The following is a 22,724-nucleotide window of genomic DNA, read 5'->3' on the forward strand; positions in this document are numbered from 1 at the left end:
TTAAACAAGTGCTTGAAGCTTTCCAGTCGTCCAAGTTTGTCTAGACAAACCAGAAACTGCTTTATTATGAGAGTGTCAAGTCTTCTTTATTAAAGAATCGATATTTTTCTTAATACGACTTTTTAAATGCTTGTGCTTCTTATTTTAAGAGACAGATTTGTTAAAAAACAAAACAAACAAACAAAAAAAAAACCAGATGTATCCCATTATATTAGAAAAGTCTGTTTTAGGTCTGACTGATAATTAAAATAAACAGTTGTTTATGGGAATGTCCAAATTCCCTCACTACTTCCTGTCCCCTAAACAACTATATAGTACGGATCTATCAAATACCTTGGGTTTTAATGTAATTCATACAAATGCTCACTACATTTTCTTTCATACGCTAAATGTGACGTCACCCCTTAAAAACCTAGGGACTATAAACATTTTTCAAAGACTTTTTATGAATACACTGTGTTCTGATGATTAGAACTTGGATAATTGATTAAAAATATACATTTACATACATACAATGACAAATTCTTCAGATGCAGTTTATTCTCTGTTCAACAATCTAGTGAGCGTCAATGCACACACATTTTGCGCTGAGACTTCTGGGAAGTTTCCAGAGCATTGGATCAAAAGTTATGCATTTTCAAAAAACTTGATAAAACTAACCAGTAATGCACAGATTTTACTTTAGTACAGCTGATACACTGTAAAAAAAGGGGGAGAAACCTCTACAATTTAAGTCAAGTTGACTTGAGTTGTTGGAGTTGCCCAATAACTCAATCTTAAACCTGTTGTGCAACCGCTTGCTTTAAAAATTTAATATTTTCCTTAATTTTTATTTTTTCACAGTGTAGCATATATGTTAGGCGAATTGTGGATTAACCATTGACTGTATATAGAACTGGACAGAGCAGTTTTGACGTCACCCATAGTTGCCTCCGGCTCCAGCTAAATGAAGCCAATTCAGTCGCCATTTTCCCGCGTTACGGATGCCGCCATTTGGAGCCGGTCGACAGTTATTGGTTCAAGTTGGTCTGAGTTGATGTTTCTATGGCAACTACTGTCACCAATCATGATCGAGCTTGTCTACGCCCCTTCCACTGAAAGCCGGGTTGATTGGTTGATTGGTCAGTTTATAACTTGAATAACTTGTGAAAATGTAGGATTAGCAAGACAATTTTAAGAAAAAAGTATCAGACCGGTTATTCTGACAAATAGAAGAAGTCCATAGAAGTCTATAGGATTTTATGGAATGTGGGGGGGTCACTCAGTTCCAGTTCTCTATATACATTCAATTGGACTAACAGAAGTAACTTTGTGGTGACTGTTGGTTTCGAGGGAGTGGCTGGTTGGAGCAGTTCTGGAGAAGATCATTGTTTGACAGGAAACGCCTTTGATTTCTTAAGGCTTTAGTTGAGTTTAAGGTTTTGGGCGGGGCAAAACCTCCAGCTGAAGTTGCCATCCGTTTTTTTTTACCATAAACGAATTGGATGTACTGTGGCCCTGGAACAATTTTTATATTTTTTTGTTTTTGTACAACCTTAATAAAATCCGTGGAGGAGCAAAAATACCAAATTGTATTGTAACCTTGTAAAGTACAGATTTCCGTTTCAGTGCCAGAATAACAAGATAAAACGCTATACTGAAGATTTTTTCTTTAGCAGCACCTTGTTGTTTTTGTAGCCTTGGACTCATGAGGCTAAATCACATCCAGTTTGGGCCTTAACACTGCTGTCTAAATCATGCCTAAAATATAACCTTGTCTTGGCTCTTGACACCAAAGCATGTTTTCTTCCTGAGATTTTGTTTAAATGGGAGCCAAACTTAGCTCCAGAGTAAACTGGAATACTTTATTTTACCCTTTTCTGTCTTTTAAATCCATTTTTCCATCTTGTTCCAGTGGTTTAGCAAACTGCTTGAACTGCTTTCCTATCTGTAGCCTCGTCTTGCACAGCTTTATAAGTAACATTGCTGTAATTTGAATAAGTTAATTTTTTTCCTGCTTGGAGCTAAATCAATTTTAATCACTTTTTTGTCATCAATATTAGTACAAGGCTACTAGCATGTGTCTTCCAGCTCCAATCGCATACAAAAATGCACCAATTTTTCATTCCAGCTGAGCATATTGAATAAAGTGCGAGCGCTTGAAGCAGGGGAACAGACGAGGCCAGACAAAGTGTCTACAGTAGAACTGGCTTTGAATCTCTTCCAGCATTGTCCTGACTGACAGAAAGGATCCCTCTGTTCAGCCTCCCCGCAAGCTTACACACAAGCACACACTGCTGTGTTGTGTAAGCTTGTGCATCCATGTGCTTTAACTATTAGTGTACTGTATGCAGCCAGCAGCATGCAAATGAGGTTCATGGAGGGGGCACACGCAGCTCTCCACAAAGGGATGCGGCGTAACCATTTGCTCTGCACAGGTTATGAGAAGCTTTCAGTCTAACATGACAGCCGGTGCTTGAATGGACTTTGAATTTTGGGTGATTTGACGGTTGGCACCTACAGTTCAATCACCTTCTTAATACACGAGGATGAACTCATGTATTGTGTAGTGAGGAAACAAACATCTCCACATACCTGTTTCATTTGATGAAGGCTCTTACTTCTGATCACACTTTGTAAATATTAAGATTTAATGAATGAAATGACTAATAGTGTCTATCTAGTTTGGTGTGTTATTTTGTTCGTTGTGTTTGAGTATGAAAGGTGTGGAGGAGGGGCCAGCATACCTCCCTATGATGAGGAGGGGGGGCACTGGAATGCACCAATCGCTGAGCAGTCTGCAGCCACACAACAATGGTGGCACTATTTGAGCCTTTTCATCTCATTGACCCTCTGCAGCACACAGGCCTTGTATAACTTTGAAGCCTCTTTGGCATCACAACACGCACTTGTGTGGATGCTGCATGGGTTGTATGTTTGTTAGTGTGACAACAATATCAGGAAGAAAGAAGAAAAAATATTTATGAAGCAGTTATGTCTGGAACAAACTGGACTGAAATAATCATTGATATTTTTCATTGTTTGGTGTCTAGTTTGATGTTTTTCTTTGTGTTGCAAAATGGGAAAACCTCACTTGGTGCTTTATCAATGCGCAAAAATGTTAACTTTAATCACCCCAGCCTGGTATTTGGAAAATGTGTATCTTTAAATTACTAGTTCTACCTTTTTTGGGAGACAAGGTTGTGTTTCATTTGGTTGCAATTTAAGGTTACTGAATAAAAAGGTAGTCCCTGGTCTTGGTGGGAGTTTAGTATTAAGTCCTCCCACAGTTTGTTTTGCATTTGGAGCTTGATCATTTAATCAGGGATTATGTTATAAAGTTAGAACGCTTACAGACATTTTTAAAAAGATTTTATACAACTAGATATTCACTATATCTTGATATAGAAAATGGCTGGAAGTCAAGCTGATGTAACGATTCATTTTTCCTTAATTATATTAATGCAGTCCTCATTTGCATTACTTATGAGCTGATTGAGTAAAATGTTGTTACTTTATGCCATTTAAAAAAAATCTGAATGTCCTAATGTGCTGTCTAATATTTAAAATGTACATTATTTGACTTGTTAACTTTTTTTTTTGGCAGATTTCACAATTAATTCTACCCCCTGTTTTTTTCCTTGTTTTTGTTTAGGTCGTCTGGGCTTTCCCCACCCCGGAGCGGACAACCCCCTCCCCCTCAATGGTACGTACACTTTCCCTCACAGTTTTTAATGGTCCACTAACATTGTAAACTTTGTATGAAAACAAACAAGTTTTTCAGGGTGAAAATGTAAATGTAGCCATTCAGATATCTTTTAAAGTTAATTTAGAAAACATTCTGTGGATTCTATATCTAAATGTTCCTTTAATTAATGAAAGTTGCTTCAATCCTGTTAAACTGTTTGATCAAACGAGTCTAGAAGATTCTTTTCTTCTGACCAGGTGTTTGTCCATCAGAGTTGGTCAGGAGTCTAAAGCTCATTTCCACTGAGCAGTACGGTACAGTCTAGTCCGGCATTTTGAAAATACCAGACCCATTAAGTGGGACCAAATCGTACTGTTTTTGGGCCTCCATTGGTTGTAGGTCTATAGAAAAATGGAATGGACCGGTTAGCGTGGAACTACTGCTGAAACTCGTTGATTTGCGGAAGGTTATTATGACAAAAGAAAGTGCTAAGAAAGCATGTGTTTTCCTCTTTGTTGTCTGCAATCTTCTCTCAAATAAAATTAAATCTTTTGTAAATACCAAGAACCAAAAGCCAGGAGGAAGGGGTGTTAGCTTCACCCCGCAAATGCTGCAGTCCAACTTTGAGTGGAAATGCTCACTTGAATTGCCTGGACCAAATTAAAACGGACCAAGCCGGACCATTCAGTGCAAATAAGGCTGAAGAGTTACTGGTGAAACTGCTAGAAGATGGAACCCTTATGGTCACTGGACTATCATGTCTCAAAAAGTTAAACTTTTGACATACCGTCTTGTTTCTTGTTACCATGTTAATGCTATCAGAAGATTTCTATGACTGTAAAAGCGCAAAGTCTTTCTCAATACTGGGTTATGTTTTTTTTAAACCATGTTGTATTCTGTCTTGTAGTTGTCTCCTGTACACAGCATCACCGTCACTGTAACTTTATGATTGCACTCTAGTAAACAGAAATACTAGTAAAATTTGCCTTTAAAAAAACAGGCAACCTTTTCTACTGCCTATAAACAAATGCAGAACTCATCTATCCAGTGAAAGTCAACAATTTAATAAGAGCCAACGCCAAACCAAATATTTGTTAGCAATATAGCTTCTCACAGCATAAGGCTTCATCAAATGAACACAGTACAAAGTGTATTTGGAGGTAATGTGATTAGTTTGGATTTCTTCATAGGCCAAAAAACAGCTGGGGTGGGAGATTAGGTAGCATATCAGATGTCAGCGCAATTCCACCTTATCATAGAGTACATGTTGCAGTCAGCAGTATTCCTCCACTTCTTTGTGAAAGGTCTATTTCTATTTTCCTCTTTGCACAACTCAACATATCCCGGTAAAATTCAAACACATTTTGTTTGGATGTTTGACAATTCTAAGGTCTATACATTTTTGCTAAAATTTTTTCCAACCTGTGTGAAAACTATCCTCTTGGGTATATTTTGACAGTTTCATAAATGAATAAAGAGGTGGACGGTACACTTATCTGTTAAAAGTCAAGTTTGCTGTGCTGCTCTCCATTTTGGGGTTTTCGTCTACACATCAGCAGTTTGTGCGTGGTTATTGTGAATTTGCTGTGTCTGGTCCTTGGCCCCGGATGTAAAATGGTAGAGGCCATTTGCTTCCTGAAAAGCCTGATGGTTCCCATGGTGACATCACATGGTCAGGAGCTGTCATCAAGCCCCAGAGACAGATGGTGCCAGCGGATAAAGGCCGCACACCAGTCCTCTTTCTCTCCGCCTCATGAAGGATACACAGATTGCATTCCTCATTCTCTTGATCCCCCCTCCTTAGTCACTCTCATTTTCTCTCAGCTCTATACAGCTTTTCATCTGTTCATTTCTCCTCAGCCTCCAATCTGTGTTTCCTCTCTTACTACATGCACCTTTACTTCCTTTGCCGCACTCTTCATCCTTCCTGCATCTACTTCTGTCCTGTGTTTCCATCTCTGTAACCTCCCCGGTGGACTTAACGTCCATCTGGTTTGGAAAGTGCACTGAAGGTGGATAGGATTATTGTACTCAAGCTCTGGACGCTTCTCTTCCTTCATCTTTTTCTGTGGTACCCACAAATTAAATATTTAAATATTTCCATTTATGGTAAATGGCGTATACTAGTATAGCCCTTTTCTACTTCCCTTGAAGGCCCAAAGCACTTTACAGTCACAGTCCTATTCACCCAGTCACACACACATTCACACACTGGCGCCAGCCTTCCACAAGAGGCAAGGTGTACTTGCCCAAGGACACTTCGACACATGGGTGGGCAAGGCAGGAATTGAACCCTCAATCTTCCAATCAGGAGTCTACCGCCCTACCACTGCACCACGACAGTTTGTGAACAAACTCCAATTACTAGTGTCACCCTGAACAACCCTTTAGGAAGTTTGGACAATGAGAACTCCACAGACAGGTTTTAGTCTGACTTCAGCCATGTCGTTGACCTCCACCTACATCTGATCTCTTCCAGTTTCTTTGTGTTGATTCACTGCCCGAATTATTGGAGTTTTACAAATTCTTGTAGGAGGTGTTAACATACTTTGCATTTTAATCCTAGTTACCATATTTATAACTCTAGTTGCATATTTGCTTTAGTGTCATTGGAAACTGTTGTTGCTTGTGGCTTGGCTGAACATGTCAACACATTTAGATATTTAAAGCATTAGTCACAACACCCTTCGTGGGTGGATATGGGCTGTCTGCAGGCAAAAAATGGGCAAACCTATAACTGTAAGGGGCACAAAGGTGGCTCTCTTTACATTACAAGATTGTAGACGGCTCGGTTAGCTCAGAGTGAAAATGTTCATGCACATTGGTTAGACACATACACATTTTTAATTTTTCCAAACACCCTAAATCTTGTGCACTGATCAAGGGGCCTTTTAAGTGTTGCTCATGTGATAAGTTCCTGCTTCTTGCAGTGCAGCCTGACTTCTTTAAAAATTAGGAAATTATACGATCAGAGCGCAGTTTATTTCAGCATCCTATAGGTGTCCTATGAGCACTTACATCCAGCTCAGCGGCATTTGTGGAGGGGCTAGTAAGGAGTGTGGCATCACTTGTACGTCATACAGTAAGTGCATGCAACTTACATTAGCCTTATGAATACCTAACAATACACCTAACACAACCATGACAAATATGCATTCCATTTTAACAACATTTCTGTAGGTGGCCATCCATGTTTCAAGGGAACTGCACAATTGTCCACGGCTTCTTACAACCTAAAAACTGGAGCACCCCTTCGGGTCAACCCCCGTACTTCTTGTTCTTTACCAGGTTTTCCAGATATCCTGCTTTTTTATGTTAAAACTCAGGTATCTGAAAGGGTTTAAATCACCTGATAACCACACCTAAAACGGCATACTCAACACACAAGTGTAACATTTTCTTCTGCTTACATGATATCGCCTTTTCTTTTCTATTGTCAGATCAAGTTCTGGTTTGAGTTTCTTTTTATACTCACAGGTGTTATTGTGTTCCAATCCGAGACGTCCTTTCATTCCTTTGTGTCTTTGCACCGTCATAATAATGATCTCTTTGGATAATGAGACTCGCTGCAGCCTCATTTTGAAACCATCATTAATGAGAAGGGAGCAAACACGTCAGGCATCACTTTATCCTTTTGAAACATTTAGTGAGCTTTATTGCACTCAGATTAAAAATGGAATCGCACATTTATAAACAAATAACCAATCCTTTGTTGTGGTTGTTGTTGTTTTTTAATGAAACACAATTGTAAAGACAGCTTTGTAGACTGATTATTATTCCATTCTGATTTTTTTTAAATGTAAAGAGATCAGCTCTTTATTGTCCTGAACCACCTGGCACTTCTATTGCTCCAGTGAATCCATTTCTAAACACAATCTTCTATGATTTACTCCACATGCAGCCAGGAATTATAACAGAAGACGAGGTAAAACATAACCCTCAGTATATTGTGTCAAGGATTTTCAAGTGTTTGGTTGATTTTTTTTTTTTTATACCCCCACTGGAAAGATAAAATGTTATGACTCAATTTATTATGGTGTGGCAGCTTGTTGTGACAAGAATTGAACTGTTCTCGTCTTTGTACAGTGAAGTGACGTGTTTGTCTGCATGATTGTGTTGGGATTTGTTTTAAGCTTGTGAAGTGATCTCAAGCATTTTCTCTCTTTTTATTTAAGAATGTTTTTTATGGCTCGTTATGCTTCACTCTGCCTGATTTCCCCATCTTTTCTTCCCGCCGTGCAAAAACAAAAAAAAAATACAACCAAAAACTCAAAAAACCATCAGGTGATGCAAGTGAGCGCCATGTTTTGGTAGCAGTCGCGGATGCAGTGAAGCACACGGGCGCAGTCGCACTGCAACAGACACACACGGCTCACACAATGGAAGTTCAGGATAAATCTGTGTAAAGCAGCTCAGGACAGGTTGGACGGGTGCAAGAACAGGCCAGGGTGAGCTTAGCCTTTACCGTGCATACGTTCCACAGTTCAACTATTCACGCTCGCCCGCTTAAGAGGACTAACTTGTTTGCTCAAACACCTGCAGGCTGCATGCATGTTCTGCTCTCGCATATAGTTCAGTTGCTGGAGTCCAAGCCTCAAAACTCCTCATTTAATGTCATTTAATGTATCTTTTTGATTTTACCCAGTTCATTTTGTTTTGGATTTGTCAATTTTAGTTGTTTTGCTGACTTTGTGTTTGTATTTTGTTCCATTTTGATTTTTTTCCTCAGTTTCAAAGCTCATTTAAAGATGTTAAAAAAATATATGTATTGTGTCAATATTATTAGAAAAAAAAACATGACCAGGTGATGAGTTTTTTATTAAATACAGTATTGTTTTAGGCTAAATGTCATAATCTAACTTCCTGTCCCACCATCTGCCTTTTCCTCCCCTCAGGCCACTCCTCTCTCTTCCCCATGGAAGATGGTTTTCCTGATGAGGAGCGTGGCGATCAGGGTCTTCCAGGCCTGGGCTCTCCACACTGCTTCCCACATCAGAACGGAGAGCGCGTGGAACGCTACTCCCGCAAGGTCTTTGTTGGAGGCCTGCCACCAGATATTGACGAAGGTAATGCAGTTTCGTCTGGACCCAGAGGAGCTCCTGTGCCTTTTTTAACTCACTTCTGCTAGAATGAAGTCCAGAAAATAACAACTTCATGGAAGGTGGGCAGTCAGGACACATAAATTCTGCTGTACTGAACACTTAAAAAAAAAATCAAGCTTTTCTTTCAAATCCTGTATTGTTCCTTTTAAGTGAAATTCTGTTTGGTTTCAGATGAGATAACCGCCAGTTTCCGACGTTTTGGACACCTGTTTGTAGACTGGCCTCACAAAGCAGAGAGTAAATCCTATTTCCCACCTAAAGGTATTTATAATCGTCTTCCTGTGTCTTTCCAAATGCTTTTAAAGTGATTGAGATGAGACTTCATCATAACAGTGCACGTAATATGATGGCTTTTTATTAGGAATGTCCCGATCACATTTGTTTAGCCCTGATCCGATAGGATTCTGAGTATCTGCCAATACCGAGTCCTAAACAGATTATTTTGTAACACAAACACATTTAAATAAACAGTTCCAGGTTGTCCCCAATTTTTATTTTAGGAACCTTCTTTAATCATTTAACACTTAAGCAGAGCACTTCTGTAATGTAACAATCAAGTTAAAAAAAAGTGGAACTATCAACTAGAACAAATAAAATATAAATAACTGTTAACTAGTAAAAATAAGTGAAAATTAGTCATGTGAGAACACTTGGTGAGTGTAGCTTAAGTATCTTCAGAACTATACATTTCTTTTTTTATCATATGTGATTTATATCCACACTAAAAATTCCTGAAAATTAATGATGACTTTCTTTTCAAATTGTTGTAGCAGGATTATGATGATGAGTATTCATGACTTGTTCATACCAATGTAGCCATTTATTAGTTTTGGTTGTTTGTAAAAGATTATGGAGATATTTTTAATAACTTTCACAGAGCTTACACTTTGTAGACTGACCCTTGGCAGCCATCTCACTGTCATGTCTGTTGGCAACATGGAGAAAGCAATTCTCCACAAAAGAAACGAAAACCTGATCTTTTTTCTTTTCAATGCTTTAGTAGGCTGTTATTTAAGTTGAGATCAACCAATAGAGACACTTGCTATCAGTTTAAAATGTTTAAAAGAGTTATTTTACCGCAATAATCCGTTTATGGTGTGCAGAGTTCTAGTAGAGTATTTATCTGTTATAAGAAACTCCATCCATCTTCTTGACCGCTTCTTCCCTTTCGGGGTCGCGGGGGTGCCGGAGCCTATCCCGGCTACTGATGGGCGAAGGCGGGGTACACCCTGGACAGGTCGCCAGTCTGTCTCAGGGCCTCAATCACACACACATTCACTCTCACATTCACACCTAGGGGCAATTTAGAGTCATCAATTAACCTATGAAGCATGTTTTTGGACGGTGGGAGGAAGCCGGAGTCCCCGGTGAAAACCCACGCATGCACGGGGAGAACATGCAAACTCCACACAGAAAGGTCCCAGCCGGGAGTCGAACCGGGGCCTTCTCGCTGTGAGGCAAGAGCGCTAACCACTGCGCCACCGTGCAGCCCTTATAAGAAACTCGCTGAACAAAATAAATATCCAATCCCGTGATCGGATCGGGATGTTCCTACTTTTTATCATTCTCTGTGTTAAGATGTAAAAAATGATAAAAAAATCATCAAAAATTCTGTTCCTGCAATACTGCCTGAGCCGCTTGAATGACTGTGCTATATTCTGCGCAGGCTACGCCTTCCTGCTGTTCCAGGACGAGAGCTCCGTGCAGGCCTTGATTGACGCCTGCATCGAGGAGGACGGCAAGCTGTACCTCTGCGTGTCCAGCCCCACCATCAAAGACAAGCCAGTCAGTGAGAACACACAAGGAAATGCATGGTTCTGTGTGACTGAAATAATACAACCGCTTTTATTTGTTAGAATAGCAACTGGTTCCTGTTGTTTTATTATGTTTGGATAAAGCAAAATATTTTAACTTTGATCGCATTATATATTCTTAGATTTTGTGTTTTTTTTTTTAGGTAAAATGATTTCCGACTATAGGAGCCAAATATTTTTTTTTTCTATATGAACAATTTCTACTGTTCTGCTGTTTCTACTTTTTTATGTACTAGAAAGTGATATTTACAGTTCCTGTTAACATGTTTAAATAATTTGAGTGCAGGATGCATTTGGCCCACAAGCCAGACTTTGGACATACATGCATCTAGCCTTAAGGAACATGCCTAAAAAAATACCTTTATGTTACATTTACTTTACAGGGTAACTAATACAATATTTTTCTTTTTTTTCTGACTTTAGTTCCATTTAACAAAAATAAACTGCATCCACTGCTTCTTGTTTCAAAATGTCTTTAAGGATGAAAAAACACAATCAATCCACTACATTGTGATATTATTCCTTTAAGTGTAAAAGCTAAATATTGGCATGTTTAAGTGTAGTCTTGAGTTTTAAGAAGTGCAGCTTTGTGTCTCAGTTGTAACTAAAATTTGCAAACTGCTGTTGCAGAAATGTAATGTGCTTTTACTTTTTATGCAAAGCCACACAGTTGCTGCAGAAAAAAACAGCACACAATTCCAGATTATCAAACTGCATACAGTCACATTTTAAAGTAAAGCAGACAATGAAAAGTCCAAATCCATAAGTCATACAAACAGTGAAGTCCAAATAGTCTTGTGTTTCAAACCCATGTCACAGAGTAAACCTCTATCCTTTGGGCAGTAAACATGTCAGAGTTTTGATTTGGTTACTCAAATAAAGTATTCAGTACATACAGATAAAAAGCAGACTTTTATAAACTGTAGTTTGTTCTGTTTGATTTTCTCACATAAACTTAACAGTTATGACTTTCAGTACTGAGTAACTGTAAATTGTCTTTGTGACAGGTCCAGATTCGGCCCTGGAACCTGAACGATAGTGATTTTGTGATGGATGGTTCCCAGCCTTTGGATCCCAGGAAGACTATCTTTGTGGGAGGTGTTCCTCGTCCTCTCCGCGCAGGTATGTTTTGTGTCTCAAGCTAGAAGATCTTACTCCTAAATGCTAGCTTTAAGAAAAGATCCTCAAACTATGAAACACGCAGTTTAACCTTGGACAAGGTTGAAGGGCGGGCTGATCCTCGCCGCAGTCTGACGTTTGCCTGCCTCTGTCTGACCGCAGTGGAGTTGGCCATGATTATGGACCGTCTGTACGGCGGGGTCTGCTACGCTGGCATCGACACCGACCCGGAGCTGAAGTACCCCAAGGGAGCAGGGCGGGTCGCCTTCTCTAATCAGCAGAGCTACATTGCTGCTATCAGTGCTCGCTTTGTACAGCTGCAGCATGGAGAAATCGATAAACGGGTGGGTGGAAGGAAAAGAGAGGTCTCTTTTTCTCATTTTTGTTTTTTTTATCTCCATCTCCTGATCTTCTTCAGTTGGTACCCCTCCAACCTCACTTCCTGCTCCTTTTATCTAAACCACTTTAGCGCACAATGGAGGTCTGTTTTTGTTGCTATGATGCAGCAAATTTAATGTCAATATAAGGATTTGATGATGTCATGCTAGTTCCTGTTTACAATTACAAGAAACGCTGCCTATCTGGTCACAAGAGCCTCATTATCTAACCAAGTCCAGCCCTGAAAATGGTCAAGTGCAGAATATCTGCAGCACAGTTTGACACTTTACAACAGGCTGAACATCGCTGTTCTTTGTACAGTAGATAACAGTATACAGAGGCTGGGAGAAACTCGCAGTGGATATGTAGATTATCAGAGCGTGGAGGGATGGTGCAGCAGGTACTCATTTGCATAATTGATGTGCACGTCTTGCAGAGGGGAGTTCCTCGCTGACATTCGCTTGCTAATAATAGTAAAACGGCCAGTTTGCTGAGGAAAAAAAGAGGTTTTTTAATCAAAATCAAAGACAACAAAAGATTTAAACTGACACATTACGATTAAAGTTATTTTTAATAGGGATGTCTACTGGGGATGCAACAATATTCAACATAAAACCGAACCGTTCAATACCTGTTTGACGGTTCAATATGACATTTTTCACAATACACATTTTATTTATTCAGTACCAATCTGAGGTGCCTTAAGGGTGTCTGCTGCAAAAAATCCTCGCCCACCCGCCAGAAACTACCTTGCCCTTCCTACAGTAGTTGGATGACAAAAGTTTAGCTAAATGCTAAAAACAACTGAGATACTTTTTTTTTTTTTTTTTTTGGCAAAAATATGTATACATGAATAAAGGGCTGACCGCTAAGGGATACTGGACTTTACTTGAGTTGCTGTTGTTTATTTGGACGAGTAAGTCAGTTCTAAATATTTTAAATTGGTTCAGTGTATATTGTGTATCACATACAGCTTTCAACATTTTAGAGAACTACTTAAATTGTTGTAATGTTTATGAATATACAAGAGTTCTATTTAAATGGGATTCTCCAATAAATACCAAGAACTTTGCACTTGAAAAAAATCTAAATTTTTGTTATTATATTTCTCTTTTCAAAATAAATCATGATCTATGGAATAATAGGATTTCAGGGTTTATGTACATATTAAAACCATGAGCAAACTGTATGGTTGCATCCCTAATGTCTACTTTAAGCAGGGGTGTATAAACTCAAAGTGGGCCATTTGAAATAGTTCAAAGAATGTCAATCATTTTAAATGCAAATGAAAAATGTATTGTAATGGCATACTTTGTGATTTTCACATGAAAACAGATACTTTACTTTTTTACCTAAATTACTGTTATTATTATTACTGTTCATTTGCAGTTTGCTTGTCGTAGTTACGATGTGTTCTCTGGACATTGAGCTCCTTAAAAACAGGCAGTATCTTGGCATATCAGGCAGACAGTTGTTTCATATTTCACAAGAAAAAAAGCCAATTTACACTTGTCTTGGAAGCATTTGCCCTCACTCTTTTTTATTTACAGTTGACATTTTAGAAACGAGCTAGAAAATGTCACATGACAGTGTTGCCACAGGTTTACAACGGCTTAAAATGTAATTTAGTCAGCTACATTTTGGAAAAAATACACACAGTTTTAGAAAATGTTTAGGGCTTAAGGGGTTTGGAGCTTTTGACTGCAGAAAAGAGTGCAGACCAGCAGAAATTTTTACGCATTTTGCAAAAAACAGACTTTGGACATGCCTAGTTTAAAGGATCATGCCTAAAAAAGATATTTATTACACCTTTACGGGTTAACTAATAAAATATGTTTTTTTCCTTTTTTTCTGTTCAAGAAATATAAACTGCAAGCACTGCTTCTTGTTGCAAAATGAAACAAAAACACATAAATAGGTCAACACTGACAGCAGTGTTTTAGGCATTTTAAAGTAAATTTCTCAAAGCATTTATAAATTGAAAAATGTGATGATTTCTTTTATCCTTTTAGGTGGAAGTGAAGCCATATGTGCTGGATGACCAGCTGTGCGATGAGTGCCAGGGAACTCGTTGTGGCGGCAAGTTTGCACCGTTCTTCTGCGCCAACGTCACCTGCCTGCAGTACTACTGCGAGTACTGCTGGGCGGCCATCCACTCGCGTGCCGGGCGAGAATTTCATAAACCCCTGGTGAAAGAGGGCGGCGACCGACCCCGCCACATCTCATTCCGCTGGAACTGAGCGGAGTCGCAGAGAGGGAGAGGCAACAGAGCAGCAGGAGGGCAGGTAGTGCAGGAGTCGCAAGTTTTTGTAAAAATAAATGCACTTTTCTGTTGCTGGTTCCTCCTTTTGCTCTAACTTCATCAAAACCTTTTTATTTTTTCTTTAAAGTTAATATATATCAACATTGTCAGAAAAATTGGAGCAAAATGCAAATGTCCATTAAGGAAAAAAGATGTTTAACATCATTTTATTTATACTTTGATTTTTTTTAAAGATATTTTTATGATTTTTTTAAAATATATATCAGAATGTTTGAAGTGTGAATATGGTACTGTGTTTTTCAATTGGCATATTTTTCTAAAATCTTTTATTTTATTTTTAATATAAGCCCCAAAAAAGTCATCGTTTGTCGTCCAGATGACTTTGATCTTGTAGCAGAGACTTCTTACAGTCTGTGAACCAAACGCCGTCGACCCCGGCGAGTCCTTTTTCAGTTTGATTCGGAGATCGTTTGCAGGAGGCTTCCGAGCAAGTGTGACTTTGAGAGAAAAAAAAAGAAAAAAAGGGAGTCGCTGAAGAAGAGTGCACTTATTTCCAGTTTAAATACTGAAGACGCAGTATATGAAATCCTTTTTGTAGTTAACCAAAGCCAAAATCGTAATTAACTCAATGAACAGAAAGGGCCCGCTGCAGAACGAAAGGGACCCCCTCCCAGATCGACTTCTTTTTTTTATGATTTCCGAGACCGTACCAACATTTTGATGCTACTTGAAAAATTGCAAAAGCGTTTTAGCAACACCAGAGATGGGTTTTGATCTCCATATTTGACATGCAAAAACTAATACCTCAAACTCAGCTGCTAATGTGCCGAACACAGTAAAAAAAAAAAAAAAACAGAGAGAAAAGCAAGTAAAAACATTAACGCTGTCTGTTCTCCTTTCCTTAGAACTATAATCAGAGGGGAGTTCTGCAACAGACACAGAGTGATGTAACTGGCACAGTTTTGTTGGAACTTGCTTCATCACCTCCTTATTTTTGTAATCAAACCCAGGGTTGTGCTAGAGACAGACCAGAGTGTTGTGCAGTGCGGTGTGGTTAACGTATGACATGGGCTAGGCTATAGACGCAGCAGGAAAAACAAAATGAAAGCAGCCCCACTTTTCTTCCGCATGTTTGACTCTCTGCTAGCTAACAGAGAGGCGGATCAAAAACCTGTTTCCTGTGTTCGCACACGGCAGGGCTCGGATCCAGATCCTTCAGGACGAGTGGTCTAAGGCTAGTGGAGTGGCTGCCTTTACTGCCACAAACAGGAAATGCCTGAATATGCTTGTTTTGGGTTTTTTTTTTTAAATGTGTTTGTGCAATGCTCCCAAGTCTTTAATGACAGAGTGCTACTTTGCATCCAAGAGTGAGCTACATCCGTCATTAAAGAAGCAACTAACTGCTTTTGAGTCGTGGGTCGGTCCTTCCGTCGAACCCTCTGTCCTTTCTGCTGCCAAGCTAGTCCAACTCAGCATCCAGTGTTTTTGAAAGCATAAATGAAGATAGTTTCTGCAGTGTGCTCTACTACTACACACACGTCAACCTTACATGCAGTTTGCGCTCAGCGACGAGATTTGAAGGCCCGTCTGGCTTTGGCGGCGAACCAAAGATGGCTGTGCAGTAGTGGGTCATACTCTGACTCATTTCTTGTCCTATCATTTGTACGTTTCTCTCATCTTTATTCTCATAAATCCATAACTTTTACTTCTTTTTTTTTTTTTTTTTTGAACCTGTCAAGCCCTGATGGACTCCAGCAAACCAAAGATTGGCCTTGAACATGATCCACGCTGTATAGTAACACTATACATGCTGCAGATGTAGGAGAGCGTAATCAGAACCATCAGAACACCACTACTGACCCAGCAGGGCTTGCAGACACAAAATCTCCTTCAGATGGAGGAGGCTCTAGATTTTTCTTTTTTTTAATCTCCAATAGCTCTGCAGGTTTGGGAAAAACAAAAGTGCACAATGCCGCAGTGAGGGTGAAACCGATCCTCACCTGCTTTTTCCTTCGTTTCTATTTTCCTTTTTCTTCTTCATTTGAACTCACTCAGTGGCTACCTTCTAGCCGAGCATTTAAACGTCAGGGAGTTAGTACAGAAACTTGATTTTACACACTAGTGAGAATCCTCATATCGGCGCGGCGTCGCCGCACCCCCGGACATTAGCGTCGCGGGTGCAGTGGGTGAGCATTTTAGAAGTTAAAACACTTTGTGAAGAATTTGCTGTTAAAAGAGTTTGAAAAAACAAAAAAAAGAAAATAATTTTATACATGGCCTGCTGATTTTTTGGTACAGTGTTTTCTAGCTAAATTATTTTGTCATGCACATATTGAACATTTATTATGCACTACTTTTCTAAATATTTTTTCTTTTTCCAACAGTCATTTTAGGCACATTTTTCACAAAATGGGGAAACTCCTTTTTGCAATACCTCAATTTTTCACATTGTGAAAGGTAGCTTTTGTACTTTTGTTACTGAGAGATCTGCATATATGGAAATGTTCATTTTAAAGAAGAAAAAAAAGTTGAGTGATTTCAATATATATTATTTTCAATTATGCTTTTTATACATTTCAGTGCTGAGGAATCTTTACAACTAAGTGCTCACTTGTGTTGATGCGACTTCAGATCTGCAGAGGAGAGACCAAAGCATCCCTCTCTTGGTCTTAGCTTTTTCGTACTCGTTTCCAGTCTGGTTGCTAACCGTCAAAACGACAGGAAAAAAGAAAAAAAAAAAGAAAAAAAGCCTGGTAATTTGAATCTGTTTGTCTCTAATATGGCTACACAAAGGTATAACTTCTGTCTTGGTTTCCTCTCCATAGATGGAGCAGAACTCGTTTTGAGGAGAATGCAAAATCGGGTTCAAGCTTAACGCTGAGCCTCGTATCACAAGAATGGATGTTTGATGTTTAGATATTTTAATATTTGAAAAAGTATATAGACATATACATTAAATATATATAATATAAATATATATATATATTCTTGAACTTGCCAGCTAGCACCTATTGTAACCCTTAGCATGCATGACGAAAAAAGAGAAAGTACATGAATTAGCTATTAAAACTAATCGTTGTGGTGTGCACCAATTGTTTCTCAACTATTACGTTAAGGACACCCAGACCCCGCCCCCTCACTTTAGCTCCCGCCCCTCATGTCAATCTCCTAGTTGGCAGATCTCTGCAAGATGCACATGACACAGAGATAAAATAAAAAACGAAAAAACACACAGAAGGAACCCATAAGTTGAAACTGATGTGGCAGCGCAGGAGCATCCTTTTAGAACACTGTTTAAAAGAAGACTTGAGAACTCATCCCGCCGTCGTCGAGGTGATCTTTATATAGACTTATCTGGAGGAAGGGGAACTTAAAGACTTGAATGTGGTAAATGTTGCAAGTTGACTTCAAGTTGTTATGTGCAATACTTCTTTTGAACCTTTTTCCAGATAAAAAAAGTTTAAAAAAAAAAAACGAACTCTTTGCAATGTAATTCTTTAATGCCATTTTTAATTGCAGACATTTAATTAAAGAAGATGTTAATATGTTTTTCACAGTCATTTTCTACTGTTATTGTAATCCTTTTCATGCTGGTGTTTGTAAAAAAGAAAAGAAATCAAACTATTTGTACTAATATAAATAATTGAAGTTATTTTTAAAACATTAAAAGGTTTTTTGTGCTCATTTGCTTATTTTGTTTATTTTAAGCTACTGTGATTGACTGCATTGTAATTATTAGGTCAACAATGTATTTAGCTGTTTATTGGTATATTTTTAATTGGAATGTATAATTGATTTTTATAATTTTGATCAGATTTTTGTTATATTTTTGAGGTGAAGCTTTTAATATGTTAAAGTGTCTAGTTTTTACTAATTGCTATATTGTGCTCCACAATATATGGTTCACATTTTCTGAAGGAAAATAAATATTTAAATATTTGTCTGTTAATGATGTTACTTAATGGCAAGATTTCAATAGTTTTTAACTGTGTATGGAAAGGTTGTTGTATTTATTAATAGCATTTTTTACTTAAGATATCACCTTAATTTTTATTGTCATTTCACTTTATAAGTTCCTATTTTTGTATTTTCCTTTCTAATTAAGTTATGTAATACGGATTTGTCCATATTTCTAGGAGTTGGTCTGTAGAAGTGCTAGTGAAACGAAAAAGAAAAATCTAATGTTATTTAATTGTTTGCAGCCAACTATTTATAACAGTATGCATAATTTTTAAATATTTGTAATGTGAAATGTTGAATGAAATAAATCTTAACTGTGATGAGACGACGGTCTGCTGTCTGCTGTTTGTGCTCCGCTCCGCGACCCCCGTCACGTCCTCGCGGCTGTTTGGCTCAGCTGTGCGGGGCGTCCGTTTTTAGATTTCACCGCATTAAAAACGATGGCATCAATGTAGGCGTTCATCAAAGTTACTTAGCAACACGACGGAGCAGGAATTGGCTGCTCTTCCCGGCCAAAGGTGTCATCTCTGCATGAGCCGGCTCCCGCCGCGGGAAAACATCCAACAGTCAGGTTACAGTGGGGCCCACACTCCAAAATATTATATATACAATTTATATACATAAAATATGTATATACATACACACACACACACACATATATATATATATGCATACTATATATATATATATATTTTATATGTACAATTTATATACACAGAAAATGTATATAGATACACACACACACACACACACACACACACATATATATATATGCATACTATATATATATATATATATATATATATATATATTATATGTACAATTTATATACACAGAAAATGTATATAGATACACACACACATATATATATATATATATATATATATATATATACAATTTATATATACATACTATATATATAAATATATTTTCATTTTTCAACTATAACATTAATAAACAAGGACAGTTTTTTTAGACATTTAATCCAGAACTGAAAGATTAAAATATCCAAAAAAGGAAAAAAAAAAGTATATTGAAGGAAAATAGCATAAATAAAGTAATTTGCTTTGCCAATAAATTGAATTGAACTTTATCTAACATGGAGAAATTTACTTATCACGGTAGGCCAAAGAACAAAACAAATTATAGTACAATTACTTTAACTACATCCCTTTAACAAAAAAAAATATATGAAATGTATTTTTTTAACCCTTTAACAACTGAGCTCCTGTGTTAATATTCTTTGATTTTACTTTTACTTTTCAAAAGTTACTGCGATCAATGTAATTCCAGCTGATTCTAAAAGAGAAAAGCGGCACAAGCTGGAATTATGTTGATCGTGGTAACAATTGAAAAGTTACAGTATATTAAAGATATTTTGTTTAAGTGTCACCAGCAACACCTCAGATGTTAAAGGGTTAAAGTTGAGTACTTTTCTATTTTCTAATCGAGATATTTTATATTTTGTGCTTTTGGTTGGTAAACTGTTTTTTTTCCCTGCAAAGTTAAAACTCCTAAAAATATATTTCATTGCTGAATGTGGTCTGACAGTATTTGAACAGTGATAAGAAGGGGTTCTTATTAAAAAGATAATTGCAAAATAACTTTAACATAAATGAACAAGTTGTAAATAATGTAGTAATGCTTTAAAAGAGCTTAAAATCCCCTCTTAGAAACCAAGTCGAGTCCGAAGACTTGCATTTAGTTAAATCGAGTCTTAAAATGTAACGTTTAAAATTAATATTTCATTGTTTCAAATTGTCAGTAAACAAATGTTAAACATCTTGTTAACTCCAAAACAAGCTGTTGTTTCTACATTCAACATAAAAATATTGTGAGCCCCATTCTTTTTAGACCCCACAGTGATGTAATAGAGCTAAAACAATAAGAATGATGAACAAGTCTTGCTCAAAGTCTTTCATGCCAAGTCTCTTGAATCTCTGCCAGAAACACTGCAATAGTTCTGACTGATTTATAGAGTTAGTAAAAGTCAGAGGTGAGAAGAAACAGATTAAAGTTGAAGATAAAGCATGTTTGAAAAGAACAGAGGCAGGTTGACTCATTTAACCAGTTTTGCATGTTTTTCAAATTAGGCCCTGCCTGTAAAACAGTGTTGGTTACATACTTGACTTTTTGAACTGAACCACATGTTAATATAACTTTTAAACTTTAACATGGGCTATTTGTTTACGGATATATGTATGTTTGGACTTGATCCAACTTGACTCATGCTCATATTCAATACATCAATAAAGAAATTGTAATCCTGCTGAGAGGAACAGGTTCTTTCAGAGTCAACAACTCACTACTGCCACCAGCTGGCTGGATCCTGCTACAACAAATTAAGCCACTGCTAAATTGGTTGATTGAAAAGTGGGTTTAATTAGTTTGTCATAGTACATTTTTTTATGGGAAAAAAGAAACATTAAGAGATAACATCAGCTGCTGACATTTTAGGATCATTTATGTGAACCAAAAAAAGGATCGCACTTAAATAAAGCGGTTGTATCACTTGACAACCCAAAGTTAGTGGTGACAGGCTGTTTGCTCACAGAAAGCAGATCTCTGAGATCCTCTCAGAGGGAGATGATGCAACGGTGTGCAAAAAGAGGTTTGACACAAACAGGGGGAGTCTGAGGCCTGACTCCCTCATTCCAAATCACATCTGTGGAAGAAATACTAGAATACTACTGCTGTCAGACACAATATTATAATTCGATTTTGGAGTCACGTGAAATAACACATTTGATTTATTTATATATATATATATATATATAAAAAAAACTTGAATATTGACATGAGTCTTTTTCAGTTTTTCCACTTGGCCTCAAACAGCTTATTTTACAAGTAAATCCCACTTTGTTTTATTTTCATAATATTTTTAGAGACTTGTATGTTATTTTATTTGTCTACAGTTGAAACAAAATACGAATTTCGTCGTCTAAACTGTGAAAAGGGGGATTTTTCAGCGCTCTGCACTACAGCTCAAGTCTGCGCATGTGCGGATTTGCACGGGATAAAACGGCAGGTGGCGCAGTGGTAGTACAAATTGAGCTGCGTTCAGGGACAATGGGACATTAGAATATTTTGAATTTGAAAAAGGTGATTAAATAAAATTAAGAACTTTACATGTTTTGTATAGCTTCAGTAGATTTAATCTCACAAATATACGTGTCTCAAAATGTATATTCATTTGATCTACTCATCTTTAAAGTCTGGAATGTACAGAAAAACTCTTCTTTGAACCGCCAAAGTGGGGAAAGCGGCCCCTCTAGTGGTAGCTTCTGGTATGGAAGAGGAAGAGGAGGGGGAGGCAGTTGTTGGATCGGAGGGGTTGGGCTGGTTTGGAAAACCTCCCGCGAGCCAGACGTTGGTTTCGCCTCCCGTGCGTTCGCGTCGCTCTCCCGCAGCCTCAGCATCAGCAGCAGCAGCAGCATCTTCAGAGAGCAGCCTCACCTGCACCTCCTCTGCGCTCCTCCGCTTCTGCTCCACTCACTCCACTGCTGCAGCAGCACAGAGGAAGCGGGCGGACAAGGACGAGCCTCTGTAAGTAGCAGCTTTTCATTGCTTTTGGAGCAGTTTTTCTTTTTTGTCTTTTGGTTTTGGGAGATAAATTAATTTGATGAGATGCTGCAACTATAATTATCCAAGCCCCCTGAAACGTTTTGTTTAAAAGTTAAATTCTGTGAATAATTAATATGTGGATAAAATGTGCATTTCCTGTGTGCAGGGCTTTATTTTCAGGAAACTAAAGGGATATAAAAGCTGAAGATGGTGAAACTGGGGAGTAATCTACAGGACAAAGGGGCCAAAGCTGTGAGTGTGGAGGACGGCTTTCAGAACGTGCCCCTCATCACTCCACTGGATGTTGGCAGCCTCCAGAGTCATGCACCTGACAAGGTGAGGCACCCTCCACCCCCCTCCTCATGTGTGCCAGATGCAGCTCTACTGACTGTTTCTACTTTTATTTTGTGTTCTAAATCTCCTGTTTACTTCAGCTCCATCCCCAAACCCCCATCCGGTCATGCAGCACGCACAAGCGCGCATCCCCATGACGCTCAGTTCATTCACACGTCCATTAATCTCAGATGTCTCCCAGCCATGTCCTTTGTTTTTCCTGCTGAGATTAGGAGACAGATTTGGTTCCAGACAGGCTGTCATTTATCATCCCGACATCCCATAATAACTGCTGCTTGTTAATCCAGTTACCATGGCGGCAGAGCAGAGCCAAACCGTGCATCAGTGAGGTTGGGACGGAGCTGCTGCACTGATTGCACATTATGAAAATGAATAGAAAGAGCTCATTGTCCCATTTTGAAGCGTCGTGCATTAAATGCGCTCCAGTGCGCGTCCAAGTTGACAGTTTCATTTAACGCTGCTGATTAATTCATTCAAGAAGTGAAAAAAAAAAAAAAAAAAAA

At 38.2% G+C, this 22,724-nt stretch overlaps 2 protein-coding genes across 4 annotated transcripts in view; both read left to right on the forward strand.

Moving 5' to 3' along the window:
* cpeb4b (cytoplasmic polyadenylation element binding protein 4b) overlaps positions 1-18,628 on the forward strand; it is a 32,837-nt gene extending 14,209 nt beyond the window's left edge. The window contains exons 4-12 of one of the 3 annotated variants that reach the window (XM_024266542.2): positions 3,635-3,685; positions 7,569-7,592; positions 8,563-8,733; positions 8,941-9,030; positions 10,436-10,554; positions 11,591-11,705; positions 11,865-12,046; positions 14,093-14,365; positions 15,541-18,628. In XM_024266542.2, the coding sequence (XP_024122310.1) occupies positions 3,635-3,685; positions 7,569-7,592; positions 8,563-8,733; positions 8,941-9,030; positions 10,436-10,554; positions 11,591-11,705; positions 11,865-12,046; positions 14,093-14,320 (980 nt within the window). In that variant the 3' untranslated portion in view covers positions 14,321-14,365; positions 15,541-18,628. Of the gene's footprint in view, positions 1-3,634; positions 3,686-7,568; positions 7,593-8,562; positions 8,734-8,940; positions 9,031-10,435; positions 10,555-11,590; positions 11,706-11,864; positions 12,047-14,092 lie in introns of all 3 variants that reach the window. The other 2 variants (XM_024266541.2, XM_024266545.2) reach the window with 2 other exon arrangements.
* Positions 18,629-21,614: 2,986 nt separating this feature from the next.
* The window catches only part of nsg2 (neuronal vesicle trafficking associated 2), a 44,654-nt gene continuing 43,544 nt past the window's right edge, over positions 21,615-22,724 (forward strand). Inside the window, exons 1-2 of the mRNA XM_024266546.1 lie at positions 21,615-21,849; positions 22,034-22,203. Of these exons, the coding sequence (XP_024122314.1) occupies positions 22,075-22,203 (129 nt within the window). The 5' untranslated portion in view covers positions 21,615-21,849; positions 22,034-22,074. The remainder of the gene's footprint in view (positions 21,850-22,033; positions 22,204-22,724) is intronic.

This window comes from Oryzias melastigma, linkage group LG14 (genome assembly GCF_002922805.2).
Source record: "Oryzias melastigma strain HK-1 linkage group LG14, ASM292280v2, whole genome shotgun sequence".
In the NCBI taxonomy this organism is placed as follows: Eukaryota; Metazoa; Chordata; class Actinopteri; order Beloniformes; family Adrianichthyidae; genus Oryzias; species Oryzias melastigma.